We start from the raw sequence: 27,062 nt of genomic DNA on the forward strand, positions 1-27,062 counted from the left end.
CGTTCCGAATGTCGACGACGGCAAACGGTGAACAGTGTCATCGTCATTGAGCGCCTCGTAATGTGCTCAGGGTGTGTTGGTTTTGCCCGTTCATTTGAATTTTCATTTAGTCTTGGTTCGTGGTGGAGAGATGGCGGGACTCTTCGACTGATTTACGATAATGGCTCGGGTGCCGCCTCTCCTGCAGCGGCGGATAATTTCTTTTTTTTCGCCTACGCTCCGCGAAAGGAAGTTCCGGGCACGGAGTGGAAACCGACAGTGTGTAGAGCGGTGCTGTATAATATAGGGGCGGTGGTGACGAGAGCGGGAAAAAACTGTTATGACCTCCCCGCTGGGAACGTCAACTTTGTACTTTGGATTCGATAATTTTTAAAATATATCGCCCGTTGCTGCTCACGTCGACTATATATACCGCCGCCACCGGGGCACCATGATAACGTCGTCGTTCCACTCTCCCGCCGGCGCGGCCGAAAGATACACCTTGTCAACTTGAATTCGTGATGGCATTATATTACAATTATTCCGGTTGCGCCGGAGACGACACTGCAAACTCCATAAATTGGTTTTAATGCGGCACTCGACTGAGTTTGTTTTTGCGAGAAAAGTCTTGCCAATATGAAATATTGTTCATTAATCTGTCTTGTTAGCCGGAAATTATTGCCGACGGAGGATCGAGTTCCGGGCGTGCAAATCTATTTCTCTCTTTCCTTCTCACTCTCTCTTTCTCTCTCTCTATACCCGGCTTTACACACCGCCTCAACGACCCGATCTACATCAGAAAAAAGGGCCCTTATATCAAATTCTGAATAATATATACGCGCGTGTGAGAGAGCGTAAGTATATGTGTGTGTATATAGTATGTTCTGAACTCACCAGGCACCGAGCCAAAATGGCCGCGTGCTAATCATTCGGATTGAAATCTTGTCGCCAACTCAATGTCGGGTTATGCTAATTGTTTCCATTAATTAAACCGACAAAAAAAAAATAATAATAATAATAAATAAATAATAATAATGCAGTCGGTTGACTGAAATGTGTAGTTGGCAGATGGTAATAATAAAAAACACGTCGTAATTAATGGAGAGGAGAAAAAAATATCAAGTAATTTTGATAAACGCCTTCATTAAATCAAGGACTTGGTCAATCTATTCATGTCAATTTTTATAGTGCGTCTCGATTTCAGACGACATTAAATGTCAACCCGGTCATTAGTCTCATGCACGTTATTTCAGGTTTTCATAATTTTTTTTGAGTATTGTAAAATGATCCAATGTCTCACAATATCAAGCGCGTTTTACACTTTAATATTATTCACGTCAAATTTAATTTAATGTCGACCTCGAATTATTTTTTTCATTAAATGCATTTTATATTTTTACATTTTGGATTTGTATACAACGATGAGTAATTTTTTTAAACGTGAATGTGTTCATTTTTTATGTTCACAGAGAAACAAACAGTCCATCAAAAATGAGTAGAGATTCGCCAAGGAGTGAATCGAGTCTCCCGCCCTACGAAGTACCGTTGTTAGCAACCGTGTCTCCGGGACGTTCACCTCCAACTTTGGACGTGCTAGATTTCAGTACGAAAAGGCCAGCCAGCCCACCGGCTTCTTCTCAGCCTGCAGCAATGAACCTTAGTAACAGCAACGACGACTCGCCGATTGATCTGACTATAAGAAGCAAAAAAATGAAACTCGACCCTTCGCCAGTGTCACCGTCCACCGACGCATACAACCGGATGAGTAGGCCTTGGGCACAATACACTACGCCGGTGATTAGACCCATATCCAGAGGCGAGATTATGACGCCACCGAACGACCCGGTGCACATGTGGAACGGTAAGCACGGCAAACTGACTTACGGATCGTTCCCGTCACCGGCGAGTGACGCAACTAAGGCGTTGGAAAAGATGTGCGAACTGAGTAAGCTTCAAGACGAACCAAGATCGGTTTTGGCACCTAGCTCAGGACGTCATAGTGCATGGCAGTCACACTGGCTGAACAAAGGAGCCGACCAGACTAAAGACGTGCTCAAGTGCGTCTGGTGCAAGATGAGTTTCCCCACACTGCAGGCTATGTCAACGCACATGGCCGAGACCAAACACGGAACAGCTGCCGCTCAAAGTCTCCAACCGCCCCCACCGCCACCACCACCACCTGTTTCTACGTCTTCTAGTCACAAAAACGATCTCAACATGTTGATCAAGGAGACAATGCCGTTGCCCAGAAAGTTGGTTCGCGGTCAAGACGTCTGGCTAGGAAAAGGCGCAGAACAGACTCGACAGATACTCAAGTGCATGTGGTGCGGCCAGAGCTTCAGGTCACTGCAAGAGATGACTACGCATATGCAGCAGACACAACACTACACCAACATTATTTCGCAGGAGCAGATCATATCGTGGAAGTCGGCAGATGAGAACAAGTCGTCGAGTGGTGGTAGTAACGTGAGCGCTGCGTCCACCAGTTCACCGGCTAGTTCGGTAAACACGTCTGCAAATCATGTGAGCGCTGTGCTCACGTGTAAGGTGTGCGATCAAGCGTTTAACTCGCTCAAAGAGCTGAGCGTGCACATGGTGAAGAATGCACATTATAAAGAACACATGATGCGGTCGATTACTGAAGGTAGTAACAGGCGCCGGCAGACACGGGAAAAGCGGAAGAAATCGTTGCCAGTGCGTAAACTATTGGAGCTGGAACGAGCTCAGCATGACGTGAAGAACGGCGACGGAGGATATCCGACGGCCGGTGCTGGGTTCAAGGCGGTCAACGACACCAACCACCGTTTGGGTAGGATAATTTGTGAAAAGTGTGGTGAAAAAGTGGATGTGGCCAGCTTTATGGAACACTTGCGGGTGTGTGTTACGATGACTGCCGATCAGAAAAACCTGCTGAAGACCGCATTAATGTCACAGAATTCGATGTCAGCAGCAGTGACGGAACCTAGTCGGGAGAAGAGACCCAAAAAAGAGCAAGACAGATCTCAAGCGGCGGCAGACCTATCGATGAATAAACCGACAGTGGCTGCAGCTACCACCGGTTCATCGTCGCCGTCCGTGCTCAATGCCATCGAAAAGCTGATCGAAAAGAGTTTTGACTCGCGGCTCCGTTACGGTACGTCGGCTACAGGCGCTTCAATCGGCGAGAGCATTCTTAAGCGTTTGGGCATTGACGAAAGCGTGGATGCCACTAAACCCATAATGGACGTGCAAGCAATGAGTTTGTTACGAAGCTATCAGTCACTAGGCCGGCACGAGCGGAGCGGCAGCGAATCAAGCTCCATGTCGCCCGAGTTAGCGGCCATGCGAAGCGATTCGACCACTCCAGACCGTAAGTATGAAACGTCTGACTATCAGCGCATGCGTTCAGTGACACCCAAATCAACTCCTGAACGACATAGTTCACCCAAGTCTTCGTCATCCTCGTCCGGTAAAGGAGGTCATGGTGGCCAAGAGATCTCCGGTGGCGTAGAAGTCAAGACCGAGCCGTCCGGCGGACCGGAAGAAGGTAGCATTGCAGGAGAATTTGAAGTAAAGAAGGAGTATGTAGACGAAGACGACGTGGTAGCCAAGAGCCCAGCAGAGAGGCGGGCTAGGAGCCGAGAGTCGGCTGAGGGATCTGTGGTGGATGAGACAAATGGATCGAGCAGAGGTCCGACGCCCACCAATGTCAAGAGCCCGCTGAGTCCAACTGGCAGTGACAAATCCTCGGACAATGGCAAGAAGACGCCTGTCACGTCCAGTAGCCTGGGTGCCCTTTCTTCGATGTTTGAGAGTTTGACTTCGGCGGCCAACAGCGGAAGCGGAGGATTGTCGTCTTCCGCCAACGGCGATGGTGGTGGTGGAAAGAGCGGCGGAGGCGCTAGCAGCCACCCCCTGGCTGCTCTCCAGAAGCTCTGTGATAAAACGGAGAACCACCACCATCCGCACAATCACCATCACCACCACCGGCCCAGCAGCCGTTCGTCGTCTAATGCATCCGCCACTAATGGCGGACCCGCGCAGTCTATGTCGCCGCCTACATCCATCACGGGTGGCACTGCTCCTGGAGCGATCTTGGCGTTCAGCTGGGCGTGTAATGACGCTGTCGTCACGGCCGACTCAATAATGAAGTGTGCTTTTTGCGATACGCCGTTCATATCTAAGGGAGCGTACCGGCACCACCTTTCCAAAGTGCATTTCGTCAAGGAAGGCATCACGCCCGAACCTATCATGTTGAAACCAGCCTCGTCGTCGTCGGCTGCTGCCGCAGCATCATGCCACCAACAATCTTCTTCGTCGTCCACGGCCCATTCGCCTTCGCCTTCACCCTCGTCATCTTCGCAACACAAATCATCTCCAAATCATAATAACAACAACAGCAGTAGCAACAACAACAACAACAACAACAACAACGGGTCGCCGTCCACTTCTGCCGGTGCCAGCGTAAAAAGTCCAGAATCCAAAAATGGTGGCGGTTACGACGAGAGTCCGCATTCGAAATTCCTTAAGTATACAGAGTTGGCCAAACAACTGTCCAGCAAATACGTCTAGTCAACGCGACAACGCGCGTCTGTTATATTACAAGCACGGTGTTTACGATGATAACGTTATCATCGTAGTACCTATATTATAATATTTTGTATTATACACATATTGTTGATTTCACTATAATATATAACCGATGTTTGTCCGTTGGTTTTAAATCGTTCATGTGCGACAACCCCTCCTTGTACATATGACATAGATTCCGAACGTTTATGTATGCACACGTCGTACATAATATACTATTTCATTATACGTCTAAAACTTTTATTACGACTTACTATTGTTACTACTACTACTATTAATACAAATTATAGACGCCTAGCGTAATGATGAAAAAAAAATCATATTTTTAAATATTATGTACTTAATCTTCCATGTATGATGTATGCGAATCGTGGCGTCAAACCCATTAACTAAAATACAAATGTATACGTGTTAGAACTTTAACGAAACAATTAATTGTTTTTTAATTTTTATTTTGTTAAACAATTTTTAAGAGAAACTGATTCGCGGAAAATAATATGTAATATATATTGATATATTATAAGTATATATTACATATTATTAAAACACGATACGCGTATGTCCTTTATATCTATACGTGATTATTCGATAATATTATTATTATCCGCGTCGTTAGGTTAGCGACATTTTATTAAATATTATATTATATAAAAAAAAAATGTTAAATTATTTAGTACGATATTTGTAAAACGATTACGTTTACGATACGTTTCTGCTCATACGCTATATGTGTCCTGTGTTAAAATGGATGTAACTTTAAGGATAAAACATTTTAAAAGGCTGTCACGTCAACTATGTATCACGATTAATGCTTAAGTGTAGAGTTAATTATTTTAATCGACGATAGGTTAAGGATATTCATTTTCCGGTTAGACGTCCAGTCTCGCGGAAACCATTCCACTTTGAACTAAACAATATTTATATTATATAACATTAAAAACCCCACAAAAAAAAAAAACATATATGTATACTAAAAATATTGTTCTTCGAAAATATTACGACGCGTTCCTAATCCGACTCGTTTTGTTTATGTTTGGCTACAGACATATTATAAAAAATAGTAATTCTAAATAACGGTACCCTTGATCGGTTTTGCACTCTCAAATTTTAATATTTTTTTCATCAGTTCCCTGAAGAACTTTTTTTTTTTTATTATAGTTATTACCTAATTATTAATCAGCCAGTAAGCAAAATAGTTACCATTTAAATAATTTTATTAGTTTTGTTGGTTATTATTTAATTTAAGGGGAATGTTTTTTTTTCGTGTAAAGTATTTATGTCGTAGGTACTTAATTTTTTAATTATCATAACAACTTGTTTAGGGGAACACAATGATATTAATTTAATAGTATTATCAGTTGTTAATGACAGCTACAAAATAATATTATATAACTTCAGATATCACAACTGATTGGGAGCCGTGCGAATAGTTTACGACAAATTTCCGTAGGTCTTGCCGTTTTATACATTTTTATTTCCATTAAATTCGTTCTTTTAGTTGCGTTATCCATCGTATTAAAATGCAATTATGTTATTATTACATAATCTGCAGTAGGTATTCATTATATTAATAGTGGATGATGCTTTTTTTAATGATAAAAATATTTTAAATTTTCCATATGAATAATATTATTAATCATGTTAAGTAAATTATTATCGATAACAATTTGTCCTATATAAATAATATATACATGTATACGATTATAAAACAATATTAAATCGGAAAAAATACTAATTTTGCCATGTTTTAAGTTCGTGTTTTAATTCTATCATATTATTATTATATTGTAGAATTTACTATTTTGTTTACAAGGTTACTATTACGATAAATTATTATTATTATTATTATTATTATTATTTTGTTTTTATTTTAAGTTTTTATCAGACTATGAAAAACCTTTTGTACATAATTTAAATATATAGTATTAGACATCAAATACGATTGTAATATAAATTGTACTTATTTATTTATTTATATAAAGAAGTAGGCAATATTTGTTTTAATTTTTAACAAATAATAAAAGACATTTCAATTTGACGTGAGTGATTTGCCTTTTTATATCCTTTTCAAATTTTCCATTTCTCTGGTGACATCAATATATGTCCTTTCAAATATTGTTATATTATATTATAAAGCATATAATGCAGTGATGACGACAAAATCTGACTGCCCCGAATTGTCGTTTTATCGTTACTGCTGGTGAGTATTGCGTTCAAAAGGTATAACAAGAAATGTTTACATTATATTATATTGTAATAATCTACTTGATACAAGGTATATATTATACAAACAGCAGTAAAAATAGTGGTTACCCCCACGAATAAAAATTGTTTAAATTAATTTTATAAAAATGTAAATAAAATAAAACTCAAATTCGCCTAGAAAAACTTGAAATATATTGTACTTTCAAAATAATTATTGTTTATTAATAAAATATTTTGATTTTGGACCAAAAACTTATTTCAATTATAATTTTGAAAATAGTCTTAAAAAAAAATAGAGTCAAGTGGTAGTAGTCGATTGAGAGTATTGAGACGCATATAACAAAGTCAGCACCGTTATATCTACAGACTGTTGTAATAATCACTGGCGTTGCCCGTAACGACTACACGCAAAATACCAGCAACAAGCGGATGATAATAAAATAAGAATTTCGTTAGCTATGGGACGTGAACGCGCAACTAGTTTTTCTCAGCCCGAGTGAGTGGACGTTTGTAAGTATATTCGTATAGGGATTATATTCACCACCAACTAGAGGCCAAGAGTTTTCGTCAATTCATTTAGAACTATTCTTATATACATATATATATATATCTTGTTAAAAAAACACGCTCCTTCGCATAGAAATCGCCCGGCAAACGAGATCTACAACTTGTAAACAGTTTTTGGTAGTCATCGATCGATACTTAAGAAATCGGATAAGGGGACGTGTGAGTTGTCACCCGTTACGTTTAAAAAAAAACACTCTAAAACCACGAATTTGTTTTTTGCCTTATTGTCCATGTTACATACGTGTCACAATTTCTAAGGATTGTCTTCACTATATTTAACCGTTAAAATAACTCAATAGTTCCATTTATTATATAACCTAACCTTACGTATGTTCTTCAAATTAAAAAGAAGAAAAAACTAAAAGGATAAAAAGAAAAGTATTTTTTTTAATATAAGATATCAGGTCTTTATTATAATAGTGGTTCTAAAAATAAATTGTCAAACATAATTTACAAGTATGAATTAGTAAATAGTTAGCTTGATAAATGATAATATACCAACAAGAACATGTTTTTTACACAGTTTTTTTTTAAATTATTGTTGTAAAATATAAATTGAAAAATGTATAAAAGTAATATTGTTACATTTAAAATTTAAATCTTAAATTTAATCTCATTTGTTTTCTTAGTTTTTCTCTAAAGTTGATATTGATTTGTTTGTTCTACCTTCATGTAAAAATATTTAATAACTCGTACATCAAAATTAAATGTATTCTATTTTGCAGAATAATGAATTTTTATTGAGTGAATTCATATAAAAATACTTAGTTTTTTCCATTATTCTATATAACCAAATACATGTTCTATATTTGTTTTAAATTGTTTAAATATTATTATTATTATTATTTTAATCAAATACATAAGAACACACTTTCATTTAAAATATCCAATACACAAAATATCGACGGGACTACAACATACTAATCATATAGAGGTACACACTATACATACTTTTATGATATATCCATGTAAAAATATATTGTAGTTAAGAATTTATAATGTTTTTCCTTTTGTGATGGTAAACTATGATAACTTAAAAAATATCTATTTTGATTCGATAATTTTGTTGTTACTAAAATTGCATGTCCTACCGAAAAATCATCGAAATACGACTTTGTTTGTTTGTCATTATTTCACTAGGGAATTCGAATTTTTTTTTTACGATAACGTTTTGATATATTATGTTTAATGTGAGTAGTGGTTATTTCTGTTGTGAATAATTGAGTTCGAAGTTTTATACGTCAATTTCGACGTTTCGTTCCGGGTCGACGGTTTCCAATTTTTTCCTTTTTGTTAGTACTTCTACAATTTGGTGTTTCCATGTTCCTATGAATCGGATTATTTTAGCGAAAAGTTGTTTTCACACGCGCTCATGTTGTTATTATTATTATAGTTTTCTAGTACCTATATAAATATTAGTTTAGTGGTAGTATAATTTTTTATTCCTTGACAGTTTATTCATATACCGGAAATCCCACTAGGATTTGCTAATTTAAAGTAGTTGGCGTAGTGCGAATTCCATTACCCGCGGACCACATTAAATTAGATATTAAATCATTATGGACTGTTCAGTGACCAAACGAATTCTACTCGGCAAACGATGTACTCGAACAACGTACAATGCTCTGTCTGCATATCAATATTATGAAAAGGGTGGAAAAGGTATTTATTTATTCATTTTTTTTTTAAAATTCTATACGCATTATGCCTATAGATATCGAATGCACATTTTATCACCGTCTGTACTCTGTTGTAATATTGTTTCGTCGGATTAATATTATACTAATTTATACGTATTATACACTACTATACATTATTCTATATTATAATATACAAAATATTGTATTATTTTGTGAACAAGTAAATAATTACTCAATGTCAAAAATAAAACCAAACAAAAGTTAAATGGGCTCATACCACTTTTTCATAGGTATAGGTTCTTTTATTAGTATGTTTGATATTACTATTATTTTTTTTACCAAGTTAAATGTATATACTATATACAATTGATGTAATCTTAGTCAAAAGTAAACTAAAATAAACATGTCCAAGTACTAACACGCACGTCGTTATAGCATGTTATCCGCTGCAGATCGTAATGTATGACACAATATTTAAGTAATAATTTATAGTTCAACTCGTTATGTACACGTAAAATAACGTTTGACTGGTAAAGTCTAAAGAGGCTAGTGACAGTTTTACTGCTTTCCGGGAGAGCAAAATCAAAATGTTCACATTACGTTCTTAACTTTGGCATTATGAGTTAGGTTATTATATTTTGTTACACTATAATAGCTTGAGCACTCGAACACTCGATTACAAACTGTTTTTTATGTTATTATTATTACTAGGTAACTATATTACCGTTTTAAAAACTCCAAATGGAATGTTTTACTGAGAATAATTTTTAATAATATATTAGAAGTGACAAATATTTACCAATAAAATCGGTGCTTGGTCCTTAATTTTTGGTAGTTCTATTAATAAACGTCACTTGTTCCGTAATTAAAAATTAAACAACTCGTTAAATGTTTTGAAGAACACTAGCGCTCGTGCGCTTGAAAGCTTATACTACCGGTTATCTCGTAGTATAAGACATCGTTTCGCTCAACAAATTTCGCCTTATATCGTTCAATAGAGATTTTGTTATAGTAGTAAGTACGAATAACGGAAAATTGACTAATTAACGACTAATGATTTTCGGTCGGTTGGACGATATTTTTTCCGTCACGCCGGCTCGGCACGATGATAATAATATAATATATTAGCCGGTATAAAATACCTCTTATTAAATGTCGTCCTCTCTGCCCCACATTACGACGACACGACTGCAAAACGTCTATATATCGTGTAGACACTCTATTTTTACAACGATTTCCGGATACGAATGACACAATAACGATACGTCTTTTCGTCCACTCGTGTATAATATAATACTCGCATTGTCGTTATTGATTATCGCTCGTCTTTGATCCCGATCCGGTACGACACAATGACGACGCGTACGGTGCGTGTTGTGGCCATCATCAAAGTACCGGACGGCGTGTGTTTATTGCGATCATTAAAAACCGACACTGTGGCGGCGACGGCCGTACAAAATATGTGCGAGCGAAACGAGAGTATTGAAAAAAAAAAAATAAAATGTAATAATAATAATAATGGTGTATAAATCCATTAAATTGACGGTGACTGATGGTCGTGCGCGTATATATACACATAATAATAGTGATAATAATAACGCGTCGACTGACTGCATATCGTATTGTATTATATTGTCGTGTAGTGCGAGTGTTCGTATAAGGGAACAGCGCTCGTCGTTTTTCGCGTAATGATATTATTAAACGATTCCGAAAAGAAGAAGAAAAAAAAAATCGCAATCCGCCGCCGACTAATGCGGCGAATTCCGCGATACGAGGCGAGCATTTAGAGATGGTAAATGTACGTATATATAATATATATATAGCTAGGTTTACCTGACCTAACCCGCTATTATATTATACGTTTATAGCATCGATACGTACACATTATTATTATTACATAAAAAGTGTATAATATTTATTGTACACATAGTCAACGGATAAAAAATATTTACGGCTCTTGCGTGGTGGTGGGCACAATCCTCCGGGCACGTCGTGTAATTATGACGTGTACACTGTACACCGTACATATATTATACGTCATATCATTGATTATAAATCTTATATTATTTTATCGTATTTATAATCAATGATCGTATACGCGTTTGTTTCGTCACAAATTTTTTTTTCAATTTTTTCTACAAACATAAAATGTACCTACCTTGCCCGTACGTATGTGTATGCACACTGAACGTCTTACGAACGGAGAGATAAAATGACGTGTTTCAGTGTAATAACCGATCGATGCATTTGTAGAAAATAAAATTTGTTTAAGATTATACTTCAACTATGCGTTTAGTTTCTAATTAACTTAATAATTATTGTTTAATTTACCATTGTTACAACTTGGTTTTTTTACATTTAATTTCAAAAGTAATGGTAAGTTAAAATTAAAATTCTTTTTTATGTTTAATCATCTCGGTGTATATTCAGTTTTAAATGAAAATAAAAATGAACCAATAATTATCTCGAGTCGTCAGTAGTGTATACCTATTTATAAATTTTAACCATCGGCGTTTGGCTGCAATCATTGGTGGAATGAACTTTTTGCCTGTGAGACATGAATTGCCACAAACTAAATATTTTATTCGCACAGACCCTTGGGAAGGGGAAAAGTGGTCCCATACCACCTATATAATAGTTTCATGGAAAATGTATTCTACTGCAAATTCTTATTATACTTTAATAAAAATAATTCATTTATAATTATATAAATACAGATTTTTAAAAATCTTGAATATTTTATTAACAAATAAAAACAAGTAATGGATATTTTAATTACTTCTAATATATTTGTATATTATTATATTATACATTTTTTTTAACTTTTTAATATGAAGAGCTAGGGTTATTTTGATAAAGTTTCCTTAGAGACTATTATATCAACCTTTATTTCCAAACAAATGCAAATTAGTAAGTGCCATGCTAATTTTTAATTTTTTTCAAAATGTTCTAAGATACTGCATCTGAAAGTGTTGGAAAAAATTATCATTTTATTGCAATGATAGTCATACCTACCAATAAGATAAAAAAAAACGATTATTTCAAAAAATATAATATCAATAAAGATTTTTAAAATTCACCAAAATCAAATAATTTGCAAAACAATTTATAGTGACAAGGACAATTGCTGTTTGAAAAAAAACATGTTTGTATCAGAAAACTGAATAAATTTACTTATTGACTTAAACAATCTTAAAACAAAATGCAAGTTTATCTAAAAACATGCCTTTAAAATTGGTATCAAGGTACCTTCTTAAAAATTGTAAATTATACAGTGATGCATTGTCGCTGCAATATGTGATGTATGTCATAATAATATACTAGGAAGGGTCGTGAAAACAGACAACGGTAGGTACCGAATTGACGACATCTAGTGTCAAAATCACGAGTGTTTTGTATGCCGTTCCGAATTGTATTATTTTTTTTTATAAATAATATATTGTAATATTACATACTGGCGGCGCTCGCCATACTGTCGATGCATCATTGGCGACTTTTGTCACTAAATATTGCGTAAGTCATACTTAACTGACATCGGCATCATGGTTAATCCCACGTCTTACAGATACAACCACTCGTTATCGAGTTATGTATTTTATGTCACGTCACGCGACGTGTATGTATTTGTTAACCTGAACGTGGTAAGCCGAACAGACGACGGAAATCATAGTGGTTACCTACTCTCTAGTATTATATATTATACCGATGTAATACATGTAATACCACGGATCGTGGTCACTGAATTTATATTGCGGTCGAGGCGATCTCCGCTATCCATAAAATGGTTTATAAGCGGTCAAATAACCGTGATTATAGTTGATAAGTCTAAATTAGTCGTCTTTAACCAGTGGGTTAATAGTGATCATACAATAATTTATTAATAAAATAAAATTTCCGTGTGTGTGTGTGTGTGTGTGTGTTTAACGATCCACAACTAAGTCTATCGCACTCAAAGTTCTGAAATATGGTACATCTAAGTAATCCTATAACTAAGAATGTGCATTTCGATACCAATTTTTAAAATTTTGCATTGTAAAGAGAGGTCTACACTGACATTAGTTAGCCTGCAAAAACCGATTATGTTTTTTTTATAGGGTGGCCATCCGTTTCAAAAATTTGAAATAGTTATTATAATTTTTAATTTAATTTTTGATCTGTATTTTCAATTTTGTGTTTAATCAAAACTATTTAAAAAACTGTGTTAAAAATATATTGTGTAGATAACATTTTAAAATATGGTAAATCTATACTGGCATTGTTTAATAGCTCATGGTTAACACTGTTCAGAATCATTTCTAATAAATATCGATTGTATAAAATCGTAGGCTTAAATGAGTTTTATGCAAATTCTTAGTTTTCTCTATTGATTTTCACAATATTTTCGTCAATAGATTCTGGGAGATCCTAGTATTAGGTTACTTTTTATTACTTAGTTTAACATTTCAATGTTTAAATGGTTAATATATAGTTGACTTACAAAACACTATCATTTTTCATTTTTTTTATTGTTTCCATTAGTTACAGAATTACAGAAAATTAAATAGTAATTTTAATTTAATATCATTTTAGAATTGATCAAAATCACCCAAGTAACTGTGTAGTTTACACTTAATGAAGTTAAAGAAAATGTTAAATTTACTGAAATTTAATTTGTAACTGGCAACATCATGCAGGTTCAGCTAGTAATAATAATAATGATGACCATGATAACGATGATACTAAATTAATTAGGTTAAAATGTTTCCAGTTTTACATTTTCACACCAATCAACTTTTTTTTTTTTTTGAAAAAAAAAGAAATATACACATCGTAAAATAAAAAATAACATAACTAAAATCGATCGCGAATCCAATCAAGTTGAACTTTTGAAGTCCACAGGTACACCGTGTAGTCCGTGATCAGAATTTTATTTTTGTATACATCACAATTAAATTAGATAGACTATATTGTTTTTATCCGATTACTGCGTACATCTACAATTATATTTTACTAGGTACCAATACAAAAAAAATCGTATTTCAACGTTACTACAATCATTAGAAACCGTTTTTTTATTTACACAATATTTCTGAAGCATCATTAGTTAAATGTTTTTCTTAAAAAAAATGTGTAGGTATAATAAAATCCGAATCCCTGGGTTTGTAATTTGAACTTTATATGTGGTTCGTTATTCTCGACTACATTACTCGATACAACAACAATTTTAAATGATTTTTGTTATAGCAGTTATGAATGTAATGACAATTTGTACAGCTTATAACGTATACGTATATTATTGTTGACCATTAAACTTCAGTTAATTATTATCGTATTTAATCAGGCTTTATATATTTTGTGTAAAACAAAATTTCAGCTAATTTCAAACAGTAAATATTTATAATTAATTTTAGTATAGGTACGTCGAAGTATTATTCCCAAATGTACAATATAAAGCGAATTTTTTTTTTAAACTCATTATGTTAAAAACAATTTTGAGCACAATACTTAGTACGTCTATACAACAATTACAATAACATGTCTATTGTTTAAAAATGTTCAAATACTTTTTTATTTATTAACAGTAAATCAGTGAACGTTCTTTTGTGATGTAACCTGCAAATTGTGTAGAAATAAAAATTTGAAATTTTTTTAATATTTTTGAAATGCATCAGCGTTACTCCTAATCTCAATGAAATATCGGTTTTGCAACTATTATCATCGCTATTATTATAATATCGATCGTTCTTCAATTGTTAATTTATATGCAACGACGACAGTGTCGCTATTCTTGAGCAGTAACAGTACAAACTCACACACCCATGATACACACTCATAAGCGTATACACTAACATATAGGTACTGTATAGTATACAGTGTATACATATATTAGTTTCATAAGTGGATGGAAAAGTTTCGGTTTCAGACCTCGTGCGCGATCGAAACTTAATTTTTCATAGACGAAGTTCTTATTGCGTACGCACATAATATTATTATAGATAAGGGACACCGCGGTAAGTGCGAAAAGGAAAGCTATCGAAGAAAACTTAACGGCGGGTTATCATCGATACATATTATATATGTATATACACGTATGTATATTCTAATATGTGAGCACAGCACCTACGCCTAATTTATGCGTTTAAGTTTCACGGTGTTCGAGATAGATATGACTACGATATCCGCCATGATGCGAAAAGCGCTTCTGTTCTCGATGTAGGTATTTATACGTATTTTATCATCGAACGATACATTTTAATCAGCGCGCGCGTAACGAACGTGTGCATATTAAATACTAATATATGTTAATATGTATATGTTTATAAATTTTATAATATTTTAAAAAAATAAACAGACATTTTTCGATGAAATTTCCGTGTTATGTGATCGCTTGCAGTCGTCGCTATTATTTTTCGATGTAATAACACCGTACCGTTATCTTACAATGAACATTATAAAGTAACACGGAAATCGTACGTGAAATATTTTCTTTCAGTCGTACTTAGAATTTATTTTTTGAAATTTCGCTACGACCGTATCATTTTTGCACCATCGATATCCATCGATTTCTGCGGTTGTAGCGTTTTATTTTTTCTATACCCATAATATTATTGTTATATATATGACTCAAGAGAAGAATGCCTAAAAATGTTTGTCTTCGTTCCCAGAATCAGTTTCTAGGTTCTTAGCAAGGCATTTTTTATATATTTTTCTTTTAAAACAATTTATCTGGTGGAGAAGAGCTTGCAAAACACTTTTGAATAGTTCAAAGGTAGGCACTTATAGTTGGTAGGCGTTTCGAAGAAGCCTCTTTTAATTTTCTTCCGTTGTTTTTCTATAGACTTGTGAGGAAAAACTTTACTATAGACGGTCGTAAAGAAGATGGAAGTGAATGATGGTTATTTTTTTATCGACCTTCGGTTGAACTTTTCTTTTCATTGATTTCAATGTATTCACGATGAATGCCGACAAAATTTTTACTATCATATTAATTTTATTTACATATAAGGTTGTTTTATATATTTTCGTATGCAGACAACTCTCATTAATAGTTTGACTTTTAATAATTAATAATATACTTAAAAACGTATACGTTGATTGTTATTTTCTTGTAGATTTACCTTTATAAGTACTTTATAGAAATAATAATATAAGTGTATACCATTATACTATATTATTATTAATTTGATTATCTCTAAGCTAGTATTGTGTTAGTGTTTTTTTTCACTTCATTGATTAAATTATAAATTATAATGAAAATTAATAAACACAATAATTTAATTTAATTTTTTTTTAGTATTATATAATTGGAGGAAAGAAAATTTCTCTAGACGAGACATGGGTAATTGTATGTCTGGTATTAAGAGGGGAGAACTCTGAATTATATTTGATATTCAATATACAGACATGATATCTATAATCTATAATTTTTATTTGTTACGGGTAGGCTGTCCTAACCTTATAAGGATGCAGACTCCAGAGTCCTGTATGGTGTAAATAGGTGTCTACTGATATTATTAACCTTCAAACTATACGTTATCTCATCACAGTCGTCCCGTACAAAAGTACGGTCGTAGGTGTACGAAGCATACAATATGTGCATTTTTAATATATTCATCGTATCACTATAAAACCACGTAGGAAATAATTTGTATATAATTATTATTAAAATCCAAACATCCTTCTCGTACTTATATAATTTATTGGTTATAGACTAGTGTCAGATGAATACTTGATGATATAAATTAATATTTGAAGGCAATAATTGACATATTGTAGATAAATATTATATTATTCCTAGCTGTAGAGTTATTTTTTTTTTTTGTTATAATGGAGATCCAAAAGATCGTAGACCAAGTTTGAGCTTCTAAAACTTAGAATCTTTGATTTTTTTTTAGAGTTTACTGAATATTATATTTTTAATCTATACTTTTACACTGCTTGAATTGAGGGGAGACGCCGATAGAACACAATTCTTTTTTTTTCTTTAAAAAATAAATATAAATAAACAAATGTATACATCTTCTAGTTATACGATATCTTAATAAATAAGAAATTTAAATATTCATGTGCACGTTTTTTCTACACTTTTGTATTCCCTTTCTAGTCTATTCTCGATTCAAACACTATACAAAATATCTACATTGATAAAAAGACTCTCAGCTAAATGATCTTTAGACCAGTGCTGTAATATAATTGCATTTGAGACTAGCACGCTAAAAATGTCTGTTGTAATCTGCATCAGCTGCGTTGGAGACTTGTAACTGGTTGTCAAATTAGAATGCAAGAAAATAAACCTATTAAATGAATCTAAATTTTGAGTAAAATAATATCAGATAAATTTATTTTCAGTTGTTTTTTTCTGTATGGTACCTAAGCGTTATAATATGACTTATAAAATTATTATATTGATTTATTATCGTGATCAGAATATAACATACATAGGTATGAACTTTATACGGACGTGCAGTATAAAATAAACATTGCCTGCAGCTGCGAACAATAATTTTGTAAAACACAATTTTTAACATTAGACTTAAATACTCATAAACATTCATCTTTCGCTTATTGTGTTGGTAAGTGAAACAGGTGATTCAATAAACAGGTTATTTTACTCTTCGAAAAAACACACGTTTATTGGATTTAATTTGGGTATATTTTTTTACATTTAGGTATTATCAAAAATTAAAAAAAATTGTTTATTACAAATAAATTTGTTTTACATATTTCTGGCATGTTTTTTTCTGCGCATGTAAAATACGAAAAATTAAAATAATGTATACTTATGGTTTAAGAGAGTAATAAAAAAAAATTGTATTCTTTTTACGCTGCACGAGGACATTGGATTCATATTTTTTTTTCGATTTCACTGCACAATCGCAATGTTAATAAATATACCAGTCGGCGGTATAAGGTCTATATAATATACCTTTATATTATAAATAATGTGACAGTAAGTCTGTCGGATTGACGTAGAAAACGAATACACGGTTTATATGTTTTCTGACAAAAATGATTGACCGATTAAAGTGATCAGGTTTTAATGAAACGTGTTTTGGAGAATTCTCATAAAATTGTTTTATTTATTATTAAGTTGAAAAAAATAAAGAAGGAAGATATTATTGAAAGATTAAAAAGTGTGTCTGGCTGCAGCGGTAAAATAGAACCGTAATTGAATCGTTACGTATTATTTTTTACACGTACATCATCAATACATTTGAAAGGAAAAATACGACTCTACCCAAATACGTCCGTCGCTGTCGTCCACGTGCAGTGCGAGTTTGTTTATTAAATTCGAACTGTTATAGTAAATACATTATAGGCTATCGCTAATTACAATATTATATTTCGTATATTACGACGGACAGGTACACGCCCGGTTCTACGGTATAATCTAATCGCTCGGCCGCCGCCACCGACGTCGAAGTATACGGATAACACTATATACGATCGGACGAATAATAAAAATCGTATACGAAATTAAAGCTATTAATTTTCGGTCGTAAAAACTGAGCGTAATTTTTTTTTTCCCATCGATTTGCCGTCGATAAGGGAATTATTTTGGGGCGCGGAAGGTTTGGTCTCGTTTGGAACGTATTATTATGAGTATATTATTATATAGTGTGGTTTTCAGCGTGCACCCTACGACCGGACCATATACAATCTACTGTGCGCTAACGCGTCGTAAACAACGCCTCTCAAATATTACAGGATGAGGCTTCTTAAACACGGCTTAACACGGTATTGTGTGTTTGAAAACACCATATTCTGTGATAATATAGTTACAAACGGTTTGTGCACTGGTCGGCATACACAGTCGTCACTTTACATAACTAATTATTCCACATCGCATAATATGTCTACTATTGTTTGATATATAATTCACTAAACGACGTTGAACGGATTGCGCGTGTATAAAATATGTAGGTATTAAAAAGGGTTAAGAAAAAATAATGGATTTCAATTTTTAGAAAAAATTAATGTAACGAACAAGCATGCATTACGTAAGTACATTTCTAGTTCGATCAAATGTATAATGTTTTCACACAATAAAATATTATCTACTTATGTATATATAATGTATATAAAATAATCATAATCGACTCGATTCGGTTAAATTTAATCTTTTTATTGCTAAACTAGTTATATACATTTCAACATACCCTGCTACATATTAAATTTGACTTTTGAAATTTATTTTGTTGTTTAATTCTTACTTAAATCAAAGAAGAACTATGAATCCAAACTTTAGACTTAAAGTATTTAGTATTATAATTAAATTATTCAATTTGTAAAAATTCTCAATAGCTTATTCAAATACGCGATTACGGATTTCCGCGTACTACAACGTGGTAGTAATTTTCGTTTCTAAGCTCGGGATGTGTACTCGTAGGTGATTATTTATATTCGTATCAGGCGATGGCGGCTGGCCGCGAAAGAATTACGTTTGTCGGGTACGTCTGAGCGTTTTTACCTCCTATGGGCCGTCGCCAATAACTCTGCTCCTCGCCCAATCTCTGTCCCACCCTCTTCGGGTGGTCGTGCAACGTGTACGAAATACAATCGTTTTTGATCACACGCACACGTATGTCCGCAAACACGACTAAAACTGTATACTCTGACGATTTAGAATCTCGATGGACGTCGTTAAGGAGGTTTAACGACGGACGACCAGATAGGGTTTTGTACCGCCGCCGTCTTTGCAGCAGCAATAAAGGAAGAGTGCGTATACGTATAATGTATATAGAGAAAACCCGTTCCGCACCTCCCTGCCTCTCGGACACCGGCAAGACCGTTTTCTTCGAGACCGAATTGTTACCGCGCTCGAATCAAAGCAACCAGCCAAAGTCCACGCCAAATCGCATATCAGCCAAATTCCCGACGTCCCTCCTCTATACTGCAGATCTGGCGGCTTATATGTACTTATATATATATATAGTGTCACATTCTCCTATAGTCCGTCGGTGGGCGTCCAACCGTATAATATATCTATGTTTAAACGAGGAGAAGAAGACAGACCGACATTGGAAAACCGCCGGAAAAAATATATATACCATGTATGTATACTAAAAACCACTTTCTCGGCCGTCCTACTCACTCGACGTATATATAATATAAGTTCATCGTCGTCGTTCGCTGTTTCTTCTTCGACAAATCTTCTGCTTGTACTTACACGCACACGTACACACATATGCGTTGTCATTGCCGTCGTTTCGCCCCCACCATGGGTATACTTCGGTCTTTGTATAAGACGATCGCTGCCGTCGATAGGATGCGGATTATGCGAATCGTATATATATTTGGGCTTTGAGGAGGGGGTTGAGTTTATACCGGACGTGCCAAAATTTCCGCCCTCCCTTTTACATATATATATACATAGGGTTAGTGTGTGTGTGTGCCATCGATATATACATATATTTGTCTATCTATACTCCGTAAAACGTGTCTCATTCGCATCGGTCCGACTGTGGTTAATTTATTTGATTTTCTCACTGCGGTGGCATCGGAACCCGCCCCGTCCCCCGAAAAGTCTTCGAAATTCGCTACGAAGATACGTCGTACGATATCCGAGACAATTGCTGCTGTAGCTGTGGAAAACTTTATTATACTATATATATATTTATACGTTTCGGTACGCGATTCTTAAATTTGCAACGGTCTCATAGGCATGTCTGAATTTCCTATTCGCACACGTCTACGTGTGCAGTCGTTGCTGCTGGTCAACAGTTTTTTTATTTTATAATTCGTAGAGCTGTCAAATCTTTTTTGACGCGATTAACCGGATTACACCTATATGGTTATTATTATGATTTTCAAAATGAAAATTAATAATCTATACAATTTGTTGGAAATACCAACGCTTTTAGTATTAATATGTTTATATTTTAAGACATTGTTTTTTACGTTGGAATTTTGAACATCAAAACCTCTGTGAAAATATAAAAATGTATAGATTGAGAAGAGAAAATAAAAATAAAACATCTTACAATAATAATTATAAACTTAACCTGTGTACAATAAGTAAATTATAGTATTATACTATATTATATTCCTATTATAGGAAGATTTGTAGGAATCAAATTTACATGGGGTTTCATTCTTGATCTATGTGTCTTACGCGAAGCACTAGATGCATTTAAGACATTTATATTAAAATTCTCCGGAAGTGGTTTGGATGCTAATTGGGTATTTATTTGAAGTTTGCAATAAATTTATGGTTTAAATTTTAAGTCTATTCTGAAGTAGTTAATTTGTCTCATCTCCAAGTGATTTATGACACGTGTATATGAATCAATCGAAAAATCATGAATTGTTTGATGTTGGCTTTTTCGGCTGAGCTCCATAGAATAATACCGTAATAGAGTCTATTTCAGCTTTTGCGCACGAAAAGTATGTTTGATAAGTCGATATTATACTGTATAGTTGTATTGTACACTGAAAGCGTATTTCTAGTATTTTTGCTAGGGTAAGATGGATATACTATTAGATCTTTCGCACTAAAACTTGGTCAGAGATAGTTGAAAAATATTTTAACCAGAATAGAAACGCATATTTTTATAGTTTTTAAACTGGTTGATTTATTTAATTTTCCTAAATATGATGAACAAATAAATTATACTTTTCTTGGCTATCGTCTTGTTACTATGATATTATTATAATATTATCGGACATTTAGTTCCGGAAGGGAGGCAATCGGACTTATCATCCCGTTCTAAAATATACATAATATACATTGGATTCGATGATATGTATATAATCGTTATGCTTATGACATCAGAATGCATTTTATTTTCCATTGTGACGTTAATAGTTCGCGGTGTGCGTCCCATATACGTATTGTAAAATTGTTGCAGTGATATCGTGTGCATACGACCAATTCAAACTTATTATTGCGTCATTTGTCCACGAACACGTGGCACATGATATCATAGTTTAAAACTGGAACCCACTCGACAATATCCTCCGTCGGGCTCCGCTACATAGTGTTATAATATAATGATACTCCTCGTGTATCGAGAGAACACTAAAGGCTAGGGCAGGGGCTGCAAAAGGGTGGTTATGTACAGAAATATAACACGCGTTGGTTGCTAATAACGTCGACATTCCTTTGGCGGTGATAGAGAGGGAGTTTGTAGAGGTTTGTATATTAGGGGTGGTTGAGGTATGTGGTGGGACAGTCGATTGGTAGCATTCGACGGAGAGCGAACAACAATAAGACGTCAGGATCGCGTAAACCGTATACTCGCGTGAACAGTTTTACCGCCGTCACCCGGTGCCCACTTTTGCAAAAGTTACGTAAATGACGTCACCGCCGGCTGCTCTTTATGGGACGCTCGCCCCCGTTCTGCCCTCCACTGAACGACCGGGAAACAGTGAGAGTGAGTGAGGTAGACGCCGAAGAGCTGGTTTTCTACTGTCGATATTAAATATAAACGCCTGTGGTGGCGAGTATAAAAAAGATAATTGCAAAAAAAGCTGACGGATGTATCTACGAGCATAACTATAATTATGTAAAAACTTTTATTTTTATCAGTTTTTATGAAACATTTTTTTTTTTTAATTTGAATATTATGCGGTAGTAGACGATAGTTAATAATTTATTTAAAAATATTCAATTTTAATTGAGATAATACAAAATTAGTTAATTAAATTTATGATCTACCTATTTTTGTTATATTCAGCAGTTGACAGGGCATTGCTGAGATTGCAGTTTATCCGCACCATATTTGATATCTTCTTACTCGACATCAGCTGCTTCAATTTTCAATTATTAAAAAACGCAAATAAAACCGATGGTTATTAATGGTAGACATAGTTTAAATTTGTATACGAATGCATCGCTTACTAATCACTAATCAGTAATCAGTAAACATAGAGGTGGCTTATAAAATGAATTCATACAACGAACGTAGCCAATATTTTTAACCACCATGAAAATTAATTATACATATTTTTCGATATTATAGATATAATTCGTGGTGCAAATAGAAAAAAAAACTCGGTGGGGTTATATTATTACAATACAATTCGTCAGGTGTTACTGACATGAGGGAGTACTGTGGCCTTGGGGAAATTAAGAGCGGTGTACCCCATAACCCTCTCCTGGTTGCACCATTGGATATATTATTAGTATATAAATATAGTAAGTATATAATAATTACTAAAGGCGGGTTTCTATTACATACGTGTACGTATACGTGCATAGAAAATTCTTTTCTGTGATTGGTTGGTATACATGGTAAGCTTTTGGTATACTAGAAAGTTTATACGTTCCAACCAATTACAAAAAAGTATTTTTATGCACGTAAAGTGTACGGCTTACCAAAGTATTTTTCATACAGGACGTATATGTATGTACGTGCGTGTTGATAGACGTGCACGTACACGGAAACGGTGCAGTGAAAACCCACCTTTACCTGGATAAAACTACATACAAGGCTTCAACCACATACCAGTTTACAAACATATACCTGGTATTAACCTCATACTAGGTATAAATCATTGACCCGGTTAAAACCACATACCAGATTATAAACATTTCCCTGGTTTTAACCTCATATTTGGTATAAATCATTTACGTGGTTAAAACCATATACCAGGTTACAAATATATACCTGCAGGTATTAACCTCATACGTGGTATAAACCATTTACCTGGTTAAAACCACATACCAGGTTACAAACATATTCCAGGTATTAACCTCACCCGTGGTATATAGTATCTACCTAGTTACAACCTCATACCAGGTTACAAATATATACCTGGTATTAACCTCATACGTGGTATAAACCATTTACCCGGTTAAAACCACATACCAGGTTATAAACATATTCCTGGTATTAACCTCATATTTGGTATAAATCATTTACGTGGTTAAAACCGCATACCAGGTTATAAACATATTCCTGGTATTAACCTCATACGTGGTATAAATTATTGACCAGGTTAAAACCACATACCAGGTTATAAACATTTTCCTGGTATCCTAACCTGATACCTGTTACATATAAAGCATTTTTCTGGTTTAAGCCATATACCAGGCTTCAACCACATGCCAGGTTACAGATATATACCTGGTATTAACCTCATACGTGGTATAAACCATTTACCCGGTTAAAACCACATACCAGGTTATAAACATATTCCTGGTATTAACCTCATATTTGGTATAAATCATTTACGTGGTTAAAACCGCATACCAGGTTATAAACATATTCCTGGTATTAACCTCATACGTGGTATAAATTATTGACCAGGTTAAAACCACATACCAGGTTATAAACATTTTCCTGGTATCCTAACCTGATACCTGTTACATATAAAGCATTTTTCTGGTTTAAGCCATATACCAGGCTTCAACCACATGCCAGGTTACAGATATATACCTGGTATTAACCTCATACGTGGTATAAACCATTTACCCGGTTAAAACCACATACCAGGTTAAAACATATTCCTGGTATTAACCTCATATTTGGTATAAATCATTTACGTGGTTAAAACCGCATACCAGGTTATAAACATTTTCCTGGTATTAACCTCATATTTGGTATAAATCATTTACGTGGTTAAAACCACATACCAGGTTTCAAACATATACCTGGTATTAACCTCATACGTTCTATAAACCATTTACTCGGTTAAAACCACATACCAGGTTACAAACATATTCCTGGTATTAACCTCACACGTGGTATATAGTATTTACCTAGTTACAATCACATACCTGGTTTTAACCACATACCAGGTTACAAATATATACCTGGTATTAACCTCATACGTGGTATAAATTATTGACCAGGTTAAAACCACATACCAGGTTATAAACATTTTTCTGGTATCCTAACCTGATACCTGGTACATATAAATCATTTATCTGGTTAAAACCACATACCAGGTTACAAATATATCCCTGGTATTAACCTCACACGTGCTATATAGTATTTACTTAGTTACAATCACATACCTGGTTTGGTAAGGTAAACTTGAAATCTATACACCACAATGATCATCTACTTGTCTGCTTTTTCAAAATTTAATGCTGATTTTTACCCGGAAAATTACGCCGTGTAACATGGTAGTGCTTTCTCAACTGTGAATAATATTCTTATTGTGTATACATACTCAAGTCTTGATTGTTTCTAACTTTTAGAATTGCTTGATATCGGAAGGTAGTTTTTGTGCTCTATACTACATCTTTTACGCGTTACCTACAATGACGCCTGAATTTAACGGTTCTTGTATTACGAATTATATTGTTCCAAGTATTGTTTAATAATTTTTTTTGCGAATCTAATCTTTTTTTATAAAAACAAAATTTACAAAAGTTTAAACCTACAAAAAAAAATCTGTTATAAAATTTAAAATAAAAACAAAAAAACATCAACTCCAAACGACTTTTAGGCACCTTTTTATGAGCTTGAAATTTATTGTTATTAATAAAATTAACATACCGATAAGTAATTGATAATAATACACAAATTGTATTATAAAGTGCTTTAATAAATAATTTATAAAAGTTATAAATATAAATGTAATAAAATATGTATCGTGTTGTATTTGAATAATACAAATAAACCGCTTTCCAGTGAAGTTACGTCTACACTCAATCCCCATACCTCACTACTATATTCAAATTGCTATAATAACTTACTATTTTAATATTTATATTATGGCATACCTATAAGTAAAAGTGACCAATGAACATAATATTTATCATTTTTTATTTTTATTAACTTGACATACTTATGGCAAATATATATTATACGTATGAACATAACAGTGGTTTTGAATCAATTATGTTTCTATACAAAATAAGTAATATTTGCTATTACATTATTGTATAATTACAATAGATATTAATAATGTTCAGGACATTTAATAATATTTAATATAATACATTTTTTGAACAAGTTAAACAATATTAATGCTAATGATCTGAATGTAAATGCATTTTATTATCATAGTATAATGTATATAAAACGTAAATAATTTTATTTCAAAATTATTCTTTCTAACAATTTATACTGATTTATTTTTAGATTATAACGAATCGTATGCGCAAGCTTTAATTTTGACGAACTAGAAATTCATCGATTGACGAAAATACCAGTATTTTACTTGCTTCTAATATTTTTTTAAATTTGGTAATGTGGTTACAAATATATTTATATTTACTTTTTTTATTTATATTTACTATATTATAGGTTTTTATTATATTTATTAATAAATAATTAAAAATATTTATAAACTATTATATTTTAAGAATGAATAATGTGTAATAATATGTATATTATATAATATAGTGTAAGGTACTGTAGAAAAAAATATTGTACGATATAAGACTTTACATTCAGCTATAAAAATCAATTATACATCTATGATCTATGATCAATAGATATATTCTACACAAATACATAATTATATTATACTATACTATACATAGGTATATTAGGTAATTTATTTTATTTTAATTTTCGATAAGTTGATTATATACATGTATCTTGACGATGAATTATTATTTTGAGACAACTGTGTGGGGATTATCTAGACTGGCACTAAAAAAAAAAAAAAAAAAAACGAACAGACGACTGTGAAAGATTATATACAGAGTATTCAATAGATTTATTATATTACATGTTTTATGAAATATAATATAACATAATTTGATAAGTGAAATAAAAGGCATTATTACGGGTAAGTTCTTACTAAACATCTTTGCTGGTCGGTGTTCTGGTGTTTGGTAAACCGCTTTATACAGTATAACAGTGAACCGGCAGACGGCAGTTGGTGAAAAGACTCTGTTAGAAAACATAATATATTATAGTCTTGGAAGATAATATGCTTCATCTTCACGGTTACAAAAAAAGTCTGATTATAATCAACGTCTTGATTATTTGAAACTAATATCTCTATATTTCGATGTATTTATATTAAAATTAAAAAAAAAAATTATAATATTCTGCTTGAAGATTTCCACACAGAAACTTTAAAAATGTCTGTAAGATTTTGCTGTATTAAAACAAAAAAAAAAAAAATTTGTTTTCATCGAATGGCATAAACAATGAAAGAGTCTTATAATACAGTCTTCGAAAATATAATTAAAAATTCTATAAATCAGAATAA

At 33.5% G+C, this 27,062-nt stretch overlaps 1 protein-coding gene and 1 long non-coding RNA gene across 3 annotated transcripts in view; both read left to right on the forward strand.

The window, feature by feature from the left end:
• Positions 1–6,586, forward strand: part of LOC114127073 (protein tiptop-like) — a 61,944-nt gene extending 55,358 nt beyond the window's left edge. For both annotated transcript variants that reach the window (XM_050198608.1, XM_027991193.2), the window contains one exon: positions 1,449–6,586. In XM_050198608.1, the coding sequence (XP_050054565.1) occupies positions 1,471–4,530 (3,060 nt within the window). In that variant the 5' untranslated portion in view covers positions 1,449–1,470 and the 3' untranslated portion in view covers positions 4,531–6,586. The remainder of the gene's footprint in view (positions 1–1,448) is intronic.
• A 438-nt stretch (positions 6,587–7,024) lies between these two features.
• LOC126549453 (uncharacterized) lies at positions 7,025–26,082 on the forward strand. The gene is made up of 3 exons (XR_007603553.1): positions 7,025–7,263; positions 8,774–8,982; positions 25,979–26,082. It is a non-coding gene; the product is annotated as an uncharacterized LOC126549453 (long non-coding RNA).
• Positions 26,083–27,062: the final 980 nt, after the last annotated feature.

Source organism: Aphis gossypii, chromosome 1 (genome assembly GCF_020184175.1).
Source record: "Aphis gossypii isolate Hap1 chromosome 1, ASM2018417v2, whole genome shotgun sequence".
NCBI classification, from domain to species: domain Eukaryota; kingdom Metazoa; phylum Arthropoda; class Insecta; order Hemiptera; family Aphididae; genus Aphis; species Aphis gossypii.